At 40.4% G+C, this 18527-nt stretch overlaps 2 protein-coding genes across 4 annotated transcripts in view; one reads left to right on the top strand and one right to left on the bottom strand.

Annotated features, from left to right (window-relative positions):
• lute (BTB/POZ domain containing protein 3 lute) overlaps nucleotides 1-8971 on the bottom strand; it is a 61091-nt gene extending 52120 nt beyond the window's left edge. Inside the window, exon 1 of the mRNA XM_083118910.1 lies at nucleotides 8405-8971. Coding sequence (XP_082975036.1) covers nucleotides 8405-8651 — 247 coding nt within the window. The 5' untranslated portion in view covers nucleotides 8652-8971. The remainder of the gene's footprint in view (nucleotides 1-8404) is intronic.
• The window catches only part of Brf (Brf RNA polymerase III subunit), a 193685-nt gene that overhangs the window by 91051 nt on the left and 84107 nt on the right, over nucleotides 1-18527 (top strand). The gene's annotated exons all lie outside the window — the stretch shown is intronic.

An 18527-nucleotide genomic window follows, 5' to 3' on the forward strand; every position in this document is an offset into this window, starting at 1 on the left:
TGGATGCGTTCGAGAAGGTGGCAGTTGTTACGTGTCATCGCTTCGTATGCTATCTGTTTTCCTGTACACACACACAAACAACGTCAATGTTAACTTGTTAAAGCCTCGTTTCAACGCTACGAGCAATCTGAAAACGCCATTTTCTATCCTGTATGAGCGCAGCCATGCAGCACAGATTCACGGATGCCATTGTCATGCTCTTTTCTGTTGGAAAATATTAAATTTTATAATACGGTATAATGCCAAGACACTCCGGCAGTGCGAAGTCGCACCAAACGTACACATGTTGCATATCCTTTTTTATGCTCCTTTGCATTAGAAAAGGGCTTCAAGTCCAAAATTATTCGCATTCCAGAGTGTGGCCCTAGGCTTTTCTTGATTACACAGTTTGTCCGCAGCGTACTAAACATTTTATCGTTTTCCGACTGAGAATACGTATCAGTAGCAATCGTGAATCTGCACAGAATGGTTGCATACGTATAAAATAGAAAATGCAGTTATTCGAGGGTTCGTAATGTCGGAACAAGACGTTATTGAGTAAAACGTTGATGAGAAAAGTTATTCGTCTTGATGTTCTCTACGCGTTGTGGAAGTTCTCAGTGTTGTACGGCAATACTGTATTTAGGAATTTTCTTCACCCTTCAAGCATCCTCTACTGTTTATATCGTGACACTGGACAAGACATCACGATACTAGAGAATACTCACGACACTGGACAATACATCACGATACTAGAGAATACTCACGAAACGGGACAATACATCACGATACTAGACAATACTCACGACACTGGATAATACATCACGATACTAGACAATACTCACGACACTGGATAATACATCACGATACTAGACAATACTCACGACACTGGACAATACATTGGGTGATAAATCGCGATAATGAGCGAGATATCACGACAATGCAGGATACATCGCGACACTTGACGATACATCGTAATACTAGAAAATGCGTCACGACACTGGGCTATGCATGACGTGTTTTAACTATGCAGATGATAATGGCTAAGAGCGCATTAAAATTGCTAATGACTGATATTATATAACTTATGAGAAGAGGAACAGCAAATTATGTAATTTAAAGAGGAAGGACTGACTGTCCGTTACGGGAAGTTCTCAGGGTTTAATAACCCATGATCATTGGCTGGCACCTCTGAACATAACAATGCAAGGTGTTTCATGCCTGATTGTCAAACGACTACAATTATAATTTCACCACCTCATCAACACTTACAAACGTCAATCGACTTTGACGCTTAGCTTTCTCCCTCTCTGTGAACTAATCAAGTTGGACGAGTGATTGATGACTTGCAAAGTTGGAGGAGTGTGGATGACTTGCAGTTAGGGTGCCGTATCGAAAAAAAAATCATTTGGGAAAAATACTCATCCCATTTTGTAATCGGAACTATTTTTTAAATGTATACTAAAAATGACCATGACCGTTTTCAAAGTATTGACGGTTATTACGTAATTGACCTAATTAATGTAATATTAGTAAATCAGTTTTTCAAAATATATTTATGGGGCATACAACTGCAGTGAGTCTCAAGTTCTGTACCAGGTGGAGGCGCATTGTAGTGGTTCTGAAACTGTAGGTCCAGTCCCAATTAGTCTATCTGTGCATTAAGTGGACTTAAAACTCAATTCAACGTAGACCGCCATTTCCCCAATCAACTCTTTTTCAGTGCATGGGTATACATGCATGTGACTTCAACATTTTTGTTTTTACTTTGCATTTTGTATTTATTTATTAAAAATAATCAATCAATCATTTATTTTGGACCTAACAGCTTTTAAGCCGTTTTTTGTCCATGAGTTCTTTTTAGAATATACATAATTGCTTTACATGTAAATTATCGTTATGGCTCCTCCCCCCTTAATTTCACAGAAGTTATATTAAGACTATTTAGATAAAAATAAAATTATTTCCTTTACAATTGCATGTTGCATTTTCTTAAGAATGTTAACAAACTATATATCCCACTCGAGCATCTGGATTGGCCACCAAACTTGTCAAGTTTATTGGAAATTCAACTTAAATTATATAAAATTATATAATAAATGTAAAACTCCTATTCAGAACTTCTATTATCATCATATCCAAGGAGATTTAAGGAAAGTATCATCAAGTGAAAGCATTGTCTCCAGCCACGCGCATTCAAACATTAGAATCTCATTGTTGCGTGTCTTAGCAATTGTTAATACGTCGCTGGTACTCGTGTATTGGTGTCAGGTGCTATTCTTCTCTCCCTTCTCAAGTGTCAACAATGCATACGTATTAAGAAATTCGCCGACTTGGCAATGCATTTCCTGGAAACTTTTTTCACCGCAATGCAATGTTTGGAATTTGAAACTGCAGCGGTCGGTTTCCACGATTATAATAAACAGGAAACATCTAACACCAGTTGTAGGTTGTAACCCAGATGAAGGGTTAGCAGTGATTTATTGCTTTACTTCCATCCATACTATTTTTTATTGCATGGTCTAAATTTGAAATTTGTTTATTTGTTTTACTTTGGTCATAGGATGATGAAGCGATGAACTTTTCGCATTGAGCGATATGGTGATGTGAAGATTTTGGCCTGCTTTTGCATTTGTGCTGCCGCCTGGAATGATTCATGGTAACTAATTCACACACGTTTCTCACACCCACTATGAACATTTTTCACTGTTTGGAGAATTAACTCAAAATAATATCAGGGTATTATTTCATAACTTTCTGCTGGAATTTGGATTACGGAGATCCAAGGAAAGTTTCCTAGAATCGATCTGTTTCTACGGTGTAAAGGTGTGTATTCTAACGCTGTTCCTCGGAACGACCAATGTGTCATCACACGTACACACACACACACACACACACACACACACACACACACACACACAGAGAGAGAGAGAGAGAGAGAGAGAGAGAGAGAGTGAGTGAGTGAGAGTGAGAGAGAGAGAGAGAGAGAGAGAGAGAGAGAGCTAAAAAGAAAGCAGTCACTACAGCAAGAAAGAACCACAAATAAACGCAAGTGGAAAATGTATTGAAATAACAAAAGGAAAGAGAGCACACAATGAAATTAATTCATTCTGAGCCGTACTAACACAGAACAGAGTGTTGATACCAGTGATATATCTCTGTTGTTGTTGTTGTATTTCCGTTTTCTTCTTGAGCATTACTACTAATTAGCAGTGTGTGTGTGTGTATATATATATATATATATATATATGTGTGTGTGTGTGTGGGTGTGTGTGTGTGTGTGTGTGTGTTTGTGTTCTGTGCCTCAAAATCGATCTAAGTATATAATTGTTTCCAGGTAAAAACATTTTCGTTCGTAAAGATTCAGTTTCATGAAGTGGTTATATTGGTATGCTACAAAGATAGGGATTCGAGTCCTAAAGATGGGTGTGTCATTGTATTTGTCTCATCAACTATTTCATCAATTCATCATTCATCCTCACCGTCGCGATTAGCCAGAAAAGCAGTGTTTTTGTAGATTTCTGTTAAGTCGATTTTCTGCCTCTTTTCGCTGATTGCGACGATGAGGATGAATGATGATTAGATGACATTGATGAAGGTACACTCACAAGGAAACATGAATGCCTAGTCCAGGATTCGAACCGGCAAACTTCGGTGGTGCGATGCCACCCAACGTGTTCGGTCACCTAGGCAGCTCATGCAAAAGAGAAGTTCGAATGAAATTCCACACTTATTATGAAAATACACTTATCACGAACTTCTTTGTCGGCTCAAATGTTGTTGTTCATTGTGTTCTTTCCTAATTATACACGTTCATTGACCTTTCTCGTGTACGTAACAACGATCATCATACCGTGATAGAAAGTTACTGTTTTACCGCACAATACACTCTACATGAGAATATCTTAAGTGTACAGTGAATCGGAACTGCAACGCAGCATCTAGCATCCCAGGAAACTGATGCACATCTTCAGCTGCTCTCGATTATCCTAGCAAAGAGGTATATGGGAGTATCGGCTGGAGTCTCGTACACTAAGGGAATACCGTGGCAATCAGTCAAATGGTACTGCGCCGAGTTAACATACGCAAAGGTAGTTTAACTCGAGAAACGAAAGAAATTCCGTGTAAACGTACACAAATGTAGTAGTTTGAACAAACAAAAGAAATGCAATTACTCTGTAATGAGGTACCGGGGGCCAACATCCCTGAACAACCTATGAAAGTTTGTCGATAGAGTCTCAGTGCTTGACTGGCCCACCGGGACACCGGGCAAAATCCCGGCACGCCCCCTCAGCACCCTTCCGAAAACTACATTCTGCTCCCATTTTTTCCAGACTGTTCACAATTAGGCGCCTTGTTAATAAAATTTGCCACCGCTCTCTTGGCAGTCTCAGTCCGGCCCTGGGTAGAGTTCGGTTCCACCCTGTATATGTATTTCGAGACGAAAACGAGGCCAAGAGTTTAAACATCGAAACGAGACTGTGCCAAGTCTCGGTAGAGTGGAAAGCATATATATTCCCAGGTAAATTGTCCATTATTTTTTATATAGTGTATTGTAAAAGAATTGAAACAAAAACGCCAGAAAAGCAGTTGACATTTCCATTCCTTAAAAGCATCCCGCTGCGCGCCTTGAACGAAGCTCCAGCTTTTTCCTTTCCAAGTATAGTTGGTTAGTGTGATGGCAATTACGAGGGTCACTATTTATATTTTGAGCCTTGGCAACACTGATTGAAGTTAGGCGCGATTTGACGTTTGCACGGAATCGTCTGGCATTATTGACCATAACGTACTTCAAATGTTTTGTCAATAGCTTGATTTGTGTTGTTTATGTTGCCTTGGAGATTGTGCGAGAACAATAAAATGGAATTAACTCGTGAACATTTTCGTGCGATGATTTTTTACGATTTTCGACGTGGATTATCAAGACAAGAGTGCATCGATCAACTTACTTCCACATTTGGCGATGAAGCCCCATCCTTTGCCACTGTGAAACGCTGGTATAACGAATTTAATCGTGGCCGCCATTCGCTCACCGACGAGATTCGCGAAGGTCGTCCAAAATCAGTTGTTGTTCAAGAAAACATTGATGCTGTGCAAAACCTAATACTGCAAGATCGTCATGTGACATACTGTGAGATTGAGGCAACCATAGGCATTAGTTCCACCAGCATATATAAAATAATACATGATCATTTAGCTGTGAGAAAGGTATGTTCTCGTTGGATCCCACACAATTTGACAAAAACTCAAATAGACGCTCGCGTCAATTGGTGCAAACAAATGCTCAATAAATACAATCGTGGTGCTTCAAAAGACGTATATAAGATTGTAACAGGTGACGAATCATGGATATATGCATATGAGCCGGAACGTAAACAGCAGTCGACTGTATGGGTGTTTCAAGATGAACCCAATCCAACGAAAGTTGTTCGCGCTCGAAGCACATCGAAACAAATGGTCGCCTGTTTTTTCGGGAAGACTGGTCATGTGGCAACTGTGCCTTTAGAGGAACGTAGAACGGTCAACTCTGAATGGTACACAACAATTTGTTTGCCAGAGGTCTTCGGTCAAATAAGGAAAACAAACAAACTCCGTCGGATCATTCTTCATGAAGACAATGCCAGCTGTCACACATCTCGTCTAACAACCGACTTTATGAACAGTCAAAAAATCGAATTGATGGGTCATCCGCCGTACAGTCCTGATTTGGCACCCAATGACTTCTTCTTGTTCCCGAATGTCAAGAATAAATTGCGTGGACAACGATTTTCGTCGGCGGAAGACGCCGTTGATGCGTTCAAAAACCATATTATGGAGGTGTCTCAAGAAGATTGGAAAAACTGCTTTGACAAATGGTTCGAACGAATGCAAAAGTGTATTGACCATAAAGGAGAATACTTCGAAAAACAATAAAGCAGTTTTCAATGCCAAATTCCTGTTTTTTCATTGTTAGGCTCAAAATATAAATAGTGACCCTCGTATTACGCTTGGCTCTCATGCATTGCTGTGTTGGAATTAATAGGCCAACTCACCTTGAACCATGATATATCAAGCAGTGAATAATTAAACTGCATGGGTTAGCTTGTTTTCATACTTAAGAACTACTATGTAAGTCGCCGTTTTTATAAAGACAGCTTATTTCTGTTGGATTCAATTGACATCACGAAGGTTGAAAACATGGTTTCTGTAAATTTGGATGTTTACGTCGTGTTCTGCCTGGCTGTTAAGAAACACCTCTGCGGAGACACTTCAGAGTTCAAAAAGTCTGGGCTATGTTTAGTTTGCACACATTATGCTCAGATAGGCTAATCGGGGCTGAAATTACAATTTATAGTGTAATATGAGCGATTGTGCAATGTGCCTCCGTCGGGAATCGAACCAGGGATCCCCTGATTACAAGGCGACAGCATCAACCACTACATAATCGTGGAGTGTTTGAAAGTTTCGCCTAAAGTAGCTTTTACTCTAAGACTTATTTACACATGCTAAGATGGTTGTCTTATAGATACGTGCAAATAACTTACGTTCTGAAAGTGTTTCAAAGTGTGTGTTTTTTTTCTTTCTTTCTTTTTTACGTTTTCATACATATTACTTATCCACCATCATATCTCTTGTGCTAGTGCTGAATGTTTAAATTTCGGGGAAGCCGTGTATTTTCCGAGGGCACAGATATCTTGGCGCTACAGTATTCCGAGGCAAGAATGAAAATTTCCTTTCGGATCGACACTAGGCCAATGGAGGCGCCAGACTTTCTGTTGAGGTTTGGCCATCGGTGGCTTTCAAAGATTTACGCGAAGGCACCTTAAAGTCAACCCCTCTGGCACCGGGACCCACAATCAATATAATCCTCTGTGAGGCTGTGTTGTGTCGTCCATATATGTTTATGGTTGTTCTTTTATCTTCATCATCTTATCATCATTCATCGCCACGGTGAGCTAAAACTGGCAGAAATGCGAAGTCAGATAAACTAAATCAAAGATTTAGGTGGAGTGGACACATCTTCAAAGAAAATTTTATTTTTTTATTCTGATTGTTAATACACAAGAAATTATTGTAAAAATAATAGCAGGTTTAAGTATTGGAGTAAAAATTATGCAAATTCAAATGTGGCATTGAAAATGTGTTAAATTTTAGGTTCAGAAACATTCATTTTATCGAGAAAGTTGCCAATTGTATTTAGACAGGGTGGACCATGTCCACCCTTCGCGCTGCCCCTGGACGAGACCGAGAACGATACAGATGTTTGCATTTCGAGACAGGCTTCTTCCTACACGTGACAAAGGCACCATCCGTACTGCGAATTGAAGCCCTTGTTTTCCGTTTATTTATCTTGTTCGTGGGAACTAATGAAGACGTGGTTTTGCTTTTAAAAGGTTATCCTCGGATTAACGGTACTCACGGCAAGAATCGAACTCTGTGACCTCGTTGGGAGTTGTCACATGACCGAGAATAAGACATTTTCTTTTATTCTAGATTTAAATAAACTACTGATCATATCCATTGCATTCTATCGACTGGTTGACAAAGCGAGAAATTTTGAAACTTTAAGTTAGCTAAAGATATTCATCTTTCACATAACGCAGAGATGATGACAGTGGCGCCAACTTTTGAAATGCATTGAGTGGGCTGAACTCGAGAATTTGTTTCATAATTTTATGCAATATTATATTTTATAGGTATGATGAAGATTTGCCCTAAAATACCTTTTTTTCTTCGCCAGAAAATGTAGGCTTTTACGTTTAGAAACCATTTCAGGCTATTTCTAAATTTTATAGTAGCTGTCGTTGCCTATATTTTAGTCATAACTAACTGCTTCTGATAACTGCTAACATAACATGGTTGCTTTTGAGTGCCTAATCGTGGAAAATGAAATATCTGTCGATTCTATTTTTATTATTTATTATTTTGCATTTTCATTTGCTTTTTACGTGCCTATTTGAGAGTTTTTAGTGCCTAACGATCCTGATCATGGACATAAGCAGCTATCCTCTCTCAGTTTCCTAATAACGATGTGACCACGGACAGTCGGACAGTTGAAAATGATACTGAAAAGTATCACATTGGAAATGTAACAAATTATTATGAAATATTTTGATACGAGTCAGTAATTACTGTAGTTGCGAGAATTCTTGAAGTGTACACTGATGTAACATTTTATTTTATTAAGCGCGAGGACTTTATTTCTGAAATAAAACATAATAATAGGCTCGAGCACCACTGGATGCTGGCAAAATTAAACAAAAGGCACAAATTCGTGCGCCCGTAGGTCCGTGTTTACTGAGCTGATGTGTAAATCTAGCCCTTCAAGAACCCAAGTAAAATCCGGTGGATATCCAAAGAACATCCATTGGTTTTATGAGACAGAACACTCTTAGATATAGTGCCTGAATATGCTTTATTTCGGTTAAAACCAATGACAACATACCTGTTTGATCAGTGATCCCGTAGCGGTCCCTCTGATCCCGTCCTCTCCTGCTATTGTGCCAGGTGAGAAGGCATTCTTCAAGATCCATCTCTTCCTGCTCGAACGCTAGGTTTGCGAGGGGCCGCTGGATGCGAGCGATCAGCTGAGCGCACTTGTAGATCACCAACCACACATCAGCCTGGGAGATCAACCACCGCAACAAGTACCTGCCGATGTGGTGCGATTTACCGCGGGATCCGTAGAGCATGGCGACTTCGGATTATCCTCTCGTCGTCCACTTGTGCGTACAGATCCAAAGAGAAACGCACATCGAGGGTTCGATCACTGTGTTTCAGTCGCGACGACGAGATTGAACCATTACACTACCACCACCGCGCTTGTTGACACTGCATTGTGAACTTCATGGCGCGGCTTCGGTTGGAGGTCGCCTGCTGTCGGCATTGAACGTGACTGACTTCCTACCTCTTTGGTCTTCGCTCGGTCAGTCGACTTTCAAGCACATGGTTGCGGTGCTTCGCCTGCTACGTCGGAAAGCGAGAGTGTTTTGTGGTCGAGCGAGCGCCTACCTGCCTCTGGAATCTTTGGTGCCCTGTCAGCCGCGTTCGCAGGTATTTTCACACGGAAATTCCCTCTGATGCAAGAATTTCCCTTCCTCAAAATTCCCTCGAAGTAAACAACAATGCAGAGTTATGGACTCTTAAGATGCTTATAATATCTTTCTTACTTTGCATCCGATAATAAGAATAACTGATCGGGTACAGACAGTTGCGTACCATGGATTTTCGGAGGGTAGGGTTACGTGTACTCTTTTTAGTAGTCATTTCCCGTTTTGCCATCTTTTCCTACCTGGGACGTTCTTTTTTTATTTTTAGGAATACTGGGTCAAAAGGGGGTTAGGACCCCCACCAACCTTCCCTCCCCCCTTCGGGCACAGCACTGGGTACGAACACAAAGACGTCTGTTGAGAATCATGCGCGAGGTCACGATCTGGACATTCCTTCATCATTTTCTTCTATTCATCATTCATCTTCATCGTTACTAATAGTCGAAGGTGACAGAAAAGCGACGCAAAATTATATATATATATATATATATATATATATATATATATATATAGATAGATAGATAGATATATAGATAGATAGATAGATAGATAGAGAGAGAGAGAGAGAGAGAGAGAGAGAGAGAGAGAGAGAGAGAGAGAGTCTATAGCTACCCCTTCGCATTGCATTGCAACGTAAATGAAGGCACATAGAGTGTGTGAGGTAGGGCCGGAAGCATATGCCTCTTTTTGTCGAGGTTCTGTCTTTCTGCATCGCCACCACACTCCGGCCCCCAGTTACACGTTTCTTAATGAATCCCAGAGCCACTCTATGTAAGGACGTTGTCGCAGAAATTCCCGCCAGAGATCACTTGAGCCTGTTTAAGGTGAAAACTATGCTTTTTTTCCCTTTCCGTTGTAAAAGAGGAAGCCACCGTGGAATATATCAGGATATGAACTTGCTTGGAGGGAAAACACCCCGAAATTTTCCACCCTGCTTCTCCGCTCGCAAATGGACTAGCAGCTAAGCTAGCTAGTTAAATCATCTGGATAGCAGTTCTATCCTCATCCAAATGTACCTGCGGAGGCCTGCTATTGGGATATGATGTCACTCGTGCCACAATTTCCATCAACAAGAAGAAATGCTAACATTTATTTTGGAAAACCTACAAAAGAATGAGATTTCTATTTTCTACACATTGTAACAAAATGACCTTGTATTCTTTCTACTTCTGTTTTCTTTTATGTGCAACTTCTCCCAGCCAGTATATATTTTCTGCTCATGCTACAAACAGTGGTAGAGAAATGCAACTGGCCGATCTTCAAGGCATAGCGGTTATAGCAAATCGCTCCGAAGTTACGAGTCCTAAGATCGATTCGTGGGTAAGGTATGGATGGATGTATGAAAGCGTATGGCTGCGAATTTCACCAGTTCATCATTCATTTCATCGTCAACAATTCACCTCGAGACGTAGAAGAGAGATATGTATAATCAAAATAGAAATAGGGAAAACTAAAATGAGAACTATTTTATGAAAAAAACCTTCCCTAATAACTTAAAATGATGAAAATATTTCAAATAGAAGCTGTAGAAAAAATCGTCAACTTTCGAAGTGCATTTTTAAAATGTATTGCATTATTTATAAAAATGAAAGTTTTACAGGGTTTGTTGTTCGTATTCTAAAGAATAACTGGTCGTTCCATGGCGCCGAAAATAAATAAATAATAACAACAACAAACCAACTGGCTGTTTATTTTCCTCGCATTACGCGTTAAAAATCCCCCTTTTCTCAATGCCGTGGGAAATTTCCCTCTACTAGCAGCACTGCAGCATTTGGCCGTGAAGAACCAATCCGAGGAGTTTACCTGTGGAAGCACCAACGTTGCCGCTTCGGTCGTTCTGGTTTCCACGGTGCCAGGAGCTGAAATCGGTGTACACACATTTTATCTTCCTAAATTACCAATTGTGATCCCGTTGGTAGGTCCGCTGCAGAAATCTCAGGACTTTGACCTTGTTTCTCTTCGATTGTCTTCCATCGCCTACGTCATAGCTTTGCTACGTCGCTGGCGTCAATGAATGAGCAAGAGGCTCTTTGAACGGAACAAGCTTATCGTCCGATCTGAAATTACTTAATGGCGTTTTGTTGGTTGCCCATGGTATTGTCTGTATGTATTGACGCTTATCGATAGCTGAACTGCAATTGTATGGTTGGGTTGGTTCATATACTACCCGCTCCAGGGACAAGCAAGGTTACCATGTGCATATAGATACTGCCATGCTTTAGACCACCTTGAAATGGTGTCGGCCAAAACAGATAGAGGAGAACTTCAGTTATAAATAAACATGTTATCACTACGATTAATTGTTAATAAGAGAGCTGGAAGCAGATATAGCAATGATATAAACAAAGAGAGAAATGGAGGAAGATAAAAAGAATGTAATAATTGGACCCCAATGTGGAGGAGATTTGGTCTGCACCACGCTCCGAACGCCTTTACCCCCCAGGTCAGAGGCGCAACCACGAATTTTTGTCTGGGGGGGCAAGTACCAGGATTAACGTACCAATAATAATAAGAAGAAGAAGGAGAATTATTATTATTATTGTTATTGTTATTATTGATTTGCTTTATTTTACTTCGCTTCTTGTGCCACTTTTGGCTAATTTGTGAAGATGGGGATGAATGATGGCATGATGAAAATGATGAATGAATACTCGCAAACATCCATGGCCAATCCGGGATTCGAACCCAGGACCAACATTATTATTGCTATTAGAAGTTGTAGTATCAAAGACGTTATTATCCTCGTAAATTACGCAAAAAGGGGGTAGAAGTTTGTGCTAAAGCATTTGTATTCGAAGAAACGATTTGAATTATTTTTTAACACGTTCAATTTCACATTAATAACGGAAAACAAGCACATAAACTATTTGTGAAAGACAGAAAATGCTTGATGAATGCATTCCAAATATAATTATTTTTTACATTAACATGTATGTATAACTTCCATGCACAATATATGTTTCACATATATACAACGTGGAGTTCTACTGGGTCTCGGGTTCGAATTCCGGTGTAGATATGGGTGTCCTTTGTGAGTGTCCCTTCATCATATTCATCCTTATAGTCGCGATTAGCCAAGGCGGGGGAGCGACGTTAAATCAAATCAGAATGGTAGAAAAGCCACGCAAAATATTTGTCGTTTATTGATCTGGCGTTTTATGTCCATCTTGTGCACAAGGCTAATCGGGACTGGACCTACAGTTTAAAGTGGGATCCGAACCAATATATGTCTCCACCGGGTATCCAACCCGGGACCCCTTGATTACAAGGAGACGACGTTAACACTGCGCCATCGGGGAGGCCCTCGCGACGTAAAATAAATACAACACATGAAGTTAAATTAGATGGTCCAGTTTTAAACCTGGTGAGTCATTGTGTACTCCTTAATTTCTTGTTCTTTCCTTCAAAACAAACCTCCACCACTGGAGTCTCGAGAGTGGAATTTTATCATTGTAGTTGAATCTTCGACGTCATCACCAGCCAGTTTGATTTCTCGAAAGAGAAAGCGACTCAAACTGGCATCGATTAGAAGCTTTCGTACATCTGATGCTTGTTGGACGGAGTTCGAAATCCATCTATGAGTGCAGGGCTATATTACGGGAGTCGCCACCTCTAAGCCCTTCGAGTACATTTTTTAAAAGTAATGTTAATTTTTATATGATTGCGCGGGTGGTGGATGCACCAGAACCTGAAGCTATTTGTACCCTTTAGTTACAGGGGGACAAACCGCTTACAAATATACAACTTCAGCAATGTCAAAATAACGAATATAACAACATAACACATCGAGCTCTGTGTCGCAACAAACCTTGGGGAGCACAAGGCCTGCCAATCAGCATTTCGTTGCGTGACGCGTGATGAGTCCCGTCGCCGCGGTTATCAGCTTTTCTATACCGTAGTCCTATACTTCTTTTCGAGTTGCTCCTCAGTTGTCTTTACGGTTCTGTGTCAACACCACCGCGTTAAACTTTAGAGTGTGTACTGCATAACTGTATATATATTCAGTACAAAGTGTTTTTTTACGATCGTCCGTAGCGTCGAAATGAGGTATCTGTCAGAAAAAAAAAAAACTATATTAAGGAAAGGTTGTTTGCCTTAATGACCTCTATACGCTGTGGAAATTTGTGTCGTGAGACGCCGTGTACGTTTCGAGACTCCACTTTATGCACAGCTAGGCTAATCGAGACTGAGCCTACAGTTTAAAGTGAAATTCGAAACACTGTGTGCTTACGCTGGGTATCTAACACGTGACCCCTTGATTACAAGGCGACGACTTTAGAGACTGGAGACGAGACCGAAATGTGGTCCTCGAGACGTTAACGAGACGGGTGTTTTATGAATCGAGTGAGACCAAGAACGAGTCATTCGAGACGAGACTAAGATCCTGCCAAGTCTCGACTTGTGTCGATTGCATTCTTGTGCAATTGACTGAAATATTAATTTTCATAATGTTACGTAACAACTTCAATATTATGAAATACATGTTTTTAAATAATCGGAAACTACTCACAAGGATATGCGCCTTGTTTTTTTTTTACAAGAGTCTTGTTTTTGATAGGATACTATGGGACAAAATACTGTATATAGAAGTTCAAGAAATGTATTTGGCAGGTCAATTTCTACTTTTGTAATGTCAATTCTAACGAAAATGATAATTCATTTGTTTTCATTACGTTCTATGAATATTTCTCTTTCAATTGCGTTGATTCCATAATCTAGGTTTCATAGCAATATTTATAATGTATACATATTTGTGTATGTGTGTCTTTGTATGAGCGCGTGTGTAAGGCGATAGGTGTAGTTTTCTAGCGACCATTTTGAATTGGCCATAGTTGGTTGACACAGACATGGGATTTTCAGGAGTTTTTGCTATGTTATCCAGGGCGGTGAGCTATACCGTCATAATTTCGTAGTGCATGTTAGCTACATTAGACCTTATTAAGTGTCTAAATGTTTATTATAAATATATTTGTGGCATTCTTGAACTCAGTGTTTTGCTATTGTATGTGACCAGAACCACATACCGTGTGAGCTCTTGTTGTCAATCTCCAGGATGTTTGGATTTGGTGATACGAGATTAGGTCCTATGTCCTTTGATGTCCCAAACAAACTCCGAGATAAATTATTTCACGTGCCGCCAAGATATTATCAAAATATTAGGTCTACTTACGTAGACGTTCATCGGCATACCCCAAGAACATTGCCTGGATACATTCTTGAAAACTTGCTGTGTGTATAAACATAACGAATAGAATGCGTCTCGACGTAATGTAAGGCTCTTAACCACTTGTTTATTGACGAATTAAAAGAGATTTAAGACGTCTTGCTACATGCATCAAAATCTTTGAACGCCGTTACGAAGTTTATTTTAGAGCCATAAGTCTTTTTTTTTATCCATCCATATATCCCCCTCTACGTACGCTCTCTCTCTCCGCTCGCTCGCTCCCTCGCTCTCTGCCAGCCTCCGTGGCGGAGTGGTAAGCGCAGCGCGCGTCGAAGCCAGGGGTCTCGAGTTCGAATCCTGGTCTGGGCATGTGTGTTTGTGAATGTCCCTTTAGCAATGTCATCATATCATCACTCATCCCCATCTTCGCAAATTAGCCAAAAGTGGCACAAGAAGCGAAGTAAAATAAATCCAATCAATCAATCTATCTCCCTCTCCCATCTCGCTGTCTATCTCATCTCTCTCCCTCTTCTATCCCCCTTCTTCATCTCTCCCTTCTTCCTTCATCTCTCTCTCACCCTTTCTGTGTCAGTCTATCTCTTCACGCCCTTTCCCTTAGGATGGTGGATCCGGATCTTGGAAGATTTGGATAACAAATTCGGGATTGGAATCACTAAATTCAGGTAATTTTGGATACACATTTGAAAACGTTGAGTTTCGCGAAGTTAGAAACTCGCCACATAGCCAACAATTTTTATTTTCGTAAAAAAATAATTGTAGGGTCAGGGAGTGTTAACGAGAATAGTTCACACTAAAAACGGTTCTAGTCCAGAGACCAAGCGTTAGTACCTGCCTGGTTTGAGATGCAGTCGCCTTGTTGCAAGGATTTCAATTGCTCAGATCCTCGTAACTGCAATAATATTATCTTTATGTGCCCCTTAAAGTGAACGAGTTGTGATGAGACGACCACAATGGCTGCATTTTTTAAACTAACTTCTCAAGGTCAGTGCTGAAGTGCCATTACGGCTGTTTGCATTACGGTACAGTTTGGAATGCTAACAATCTGGCAGGCACTGCAGGCCGAGATCCTTAGGGTAAGGCATGATACCTCTCTGTGTCATGCTTCTCTGTATGTCGGAGCAAGGGCGCCCGCAGAGGGGTGTCAGAGGAGGCACTTGCCCTTTTAGAGACATCTGGAAAAACTTCATACAATTCAAACTGTAAAATTGTAGCATCAAAAAAATGAACTGGGGGGGGGGTGCCATGAAAGACAGCAACGTAAATGGCCTCTGATATCTATGCATCTTCAAGAAGTACAAACAGACAAAGAACTGTAAGTTGAATCCATTTTCTTTTCGAATAGTGGACTCAAGTCTGAATCTTGACTAAGGTACGGTAGTTTCAATTCAATCTCAATTTTATGATTTGTTGTTACCCCCACACCCCCTATACGCCTTCATGGCGTGGTGCTATGCACAGGGGAACACTTTGCCTTTTTTTTTTTTAAAAACAACAAAAATAAAGGGTAAAAACATGAAGTGGGTGGAAGGATGCTTTATGAGAATTGTCTTAACTGGGGGATAGCATCGCCCCACGTTCCTCCTACTTTGAGCACTGCTGCCCCTCCCGAGAAAAATCCTGCGGCGGCCTTGCATGAAGGGTTCAGATTTTGTATTGGGATGGAAAATAAACTATTTATTTAAAATTGTGATTACGTTAACCGTTAGGCTTACAACGGCGAAGAGGAAATTCGATCAGGGTTAAATTTAGATAATTATTATTGCTGTTATTAGTATTAAAGGAATTTTCGAAAATAAATTCGTTAACTCAGGCCATAGGTCCAGCAACACCTGAAATGGTGCTACTCTGTTTTGTATAGATTATGAGCACACCTTCTCAGTTTGCCCTAGGACTTCAGGAGGCATGGGCGTTGCCACAGTTTGGGCGAATGTGGGCTACCTAAGACAATGAATTTCAGTTTTAGAGTCCACTTTATGCGCAGATAGGCTAACGGGACCGGACCTACAGTTTAAAGTGGGATGTGAACCTCTATGTACAGTAACCTGCAATAAAAACGGGACACCTGGATCCTGAAATACTGGCTTTCCTGCAAGGCTTTATGCGTGTTGCCTAACTGTACGACGGTGGTAGAAGTTGCCATTGAAAATTCGCTATTAAAATTTCCACTTATCGCCTTAGAGTTAGGCAACACATATGCAGGAAAGCCTGTATTTCAGGATCTTGGTGTCCCAACTTTATTGCAGGTGACTTTACGTGCACTGGGTATCGAACCCGGGACCCCTTGACTAAAAGGCGAAGACGTTATCACTACGCCATCGGGGAGGCCCCGCCTAAGCCAATAAGCTTTTAGTTTAGCTAGAGTTATACACAAAGGGAAGCAGAGCAAAAGAGGGAGAGAGGATCACAAGACGAGAAAGAAGGAAAGAATGTAGAAAGGGAGAAATGGAATTGGGGAAGAGAAAGAGGGAGAGAGAGAAGAAACAACGAAAGAATGAGGGCTAGAAAGATAAAGAAAGAAAACGAAATAAGTGAAAAGGAAAGAGAAAGAAGATAAATAAAAGGATGGAAAGAATTCGTCACCTGGGGATGAGCAGAATTACAGGAAATACCTGCGACATTCGAACTTCCGAGCCTCCGACTGACAGTTCATCAACTGAAGACTCACATAGCTCGTACTGTACGATGCAAATGTGTGTTAGCTTGGACATCTTAGAACTAATATTTGCCAATTTTGACGTCGGCAGCCATTTTAATCCTCACGTTAGATTTTTATAACGTAACGGAATTATATCAGCCAGTATGGTGTATTCATGTTGTTGGAAAGGAGAGAAAGGAAAGTACCTGAATTTATTCAATCTTAAAAGGAAATGCATTACTTTATCAAGAACGTATTTCTCTAGAAGAGATCAAGGAAGCGCTACACAAAAAAGTTCACAATTTATTCATAAGATGCTCAGCTAGTAACTCGTACTTATTAATTCACTGCATAATGGTTATAAATTATGTGACTGGTTGCGAAAGCGGTGCTATCTTTATGTAGAGCATCATCTTTCACATATTTCCATGATACATTGTTATTGTAGAAATGGAGTTCACTGTGTATTGCAATTCCAAATTGTGGTTCATGTTTTCCCCTTTTTCTGCTTGGTCACACCCTCCAGTTCTTTTACTTTTGTTTTCTGCCTCCCCGATGACGTCGTGGTAGTGGCAATGCTGGCACCTTGTAATCAAGGAGTCCAGGGTTCGATTCCCGCTGGAGCCATACAGTGATTTGGATCCCACTTTAAACTGTAGGTCCAGTCCCTATTAGCCTGTCTGTACATAAAGTGACCTTAGAACTAACTTTTACAAACATATCCTGAAGTTTTCTTTTATTTTTCCTTGCCTTACTTTTATTCCTTCCTCACTGAATTATAATTTTATTATGTTTTTTAAGTTTGCATTTCCCCCCCTGTCTTTATACGACTTGCATGTAGTTATTTGCCACATTTACCTCTCATGCTTGACGATATATTTTGTGTATGGCTCTTGAACACTGGAGCCGCCGTGATCCAGTCGGTAGGGCGTCTGACTGCTCCGCTGAAGTCCCGCGTTCGATACCCAAGGTGGGTGATTTCAGGTGGGAGTTTTGAAAGCAATGCTCCTGCATGGAGCGGTTCTGGGATTCACCAAGCCTCTAATAAGTGGGGTTATGAATTGTGAATGTGTGGTGCCATATCTCCGCACCCACTCGCACCATATGCCTTCACTGCATGCTGCAATGACAAAGGGTGTAGCTTTTTAAGTTATAATAAACCATTTTCCATTTTCTTTACAATTATCAGTTGCATCCTATGTCACTCTTTCTTGCTTATTATCAAAGAGGTAAAGGGACTTGTGTACATTAGCGTCTTTTTTTTAAAAAAAAATAACATTATTACGCCATTTTAACAATTAATAAATAATTGGTAGTAATAATGTCCGGATAGTAAATAAATAAATAAACCTTCTGATTCAGGAAACAGAGACATGGACGTCCACAGGATCTCAACGGGTCGAGGCAAGGAATAAATTGTTCCACGGAGGCATCCCCCCCCCCAAAAAAAAAACTGCTTCAGGTTGAAGGTATCTCAATCCTGCAACGACAAATTCTTGTTACTGAAAAATAGAATTATATGTGTCAATCAAATATTATAATTTTAGGCTGACATTCATTTTCCGGGGGGGGGGGTGCAGCTCAAGGGTTCACTTTGGCCTCCCTTTTTTTCCTGGACGCCCCTGGAGAGTTAATTAATATTAGCAATCGGAATAAAAGCGAAGTTAGTCAACGAATTTTGAGAAATTGCGGTTTTAAT

Source organism: Lepisma saccharinum, chromosome 3 (genome assembly GCF_977018435.1).
Source record: "Lepisma saccharinum chromosome 3, izLepSacc3.1, whole genome shotgun sequence".
NCBI lineage: Eukaryota > Metazoa > Arthropoda > Insecta > Zygentoma > Lepismatidae > Lepisma > Lepisma saccharinum.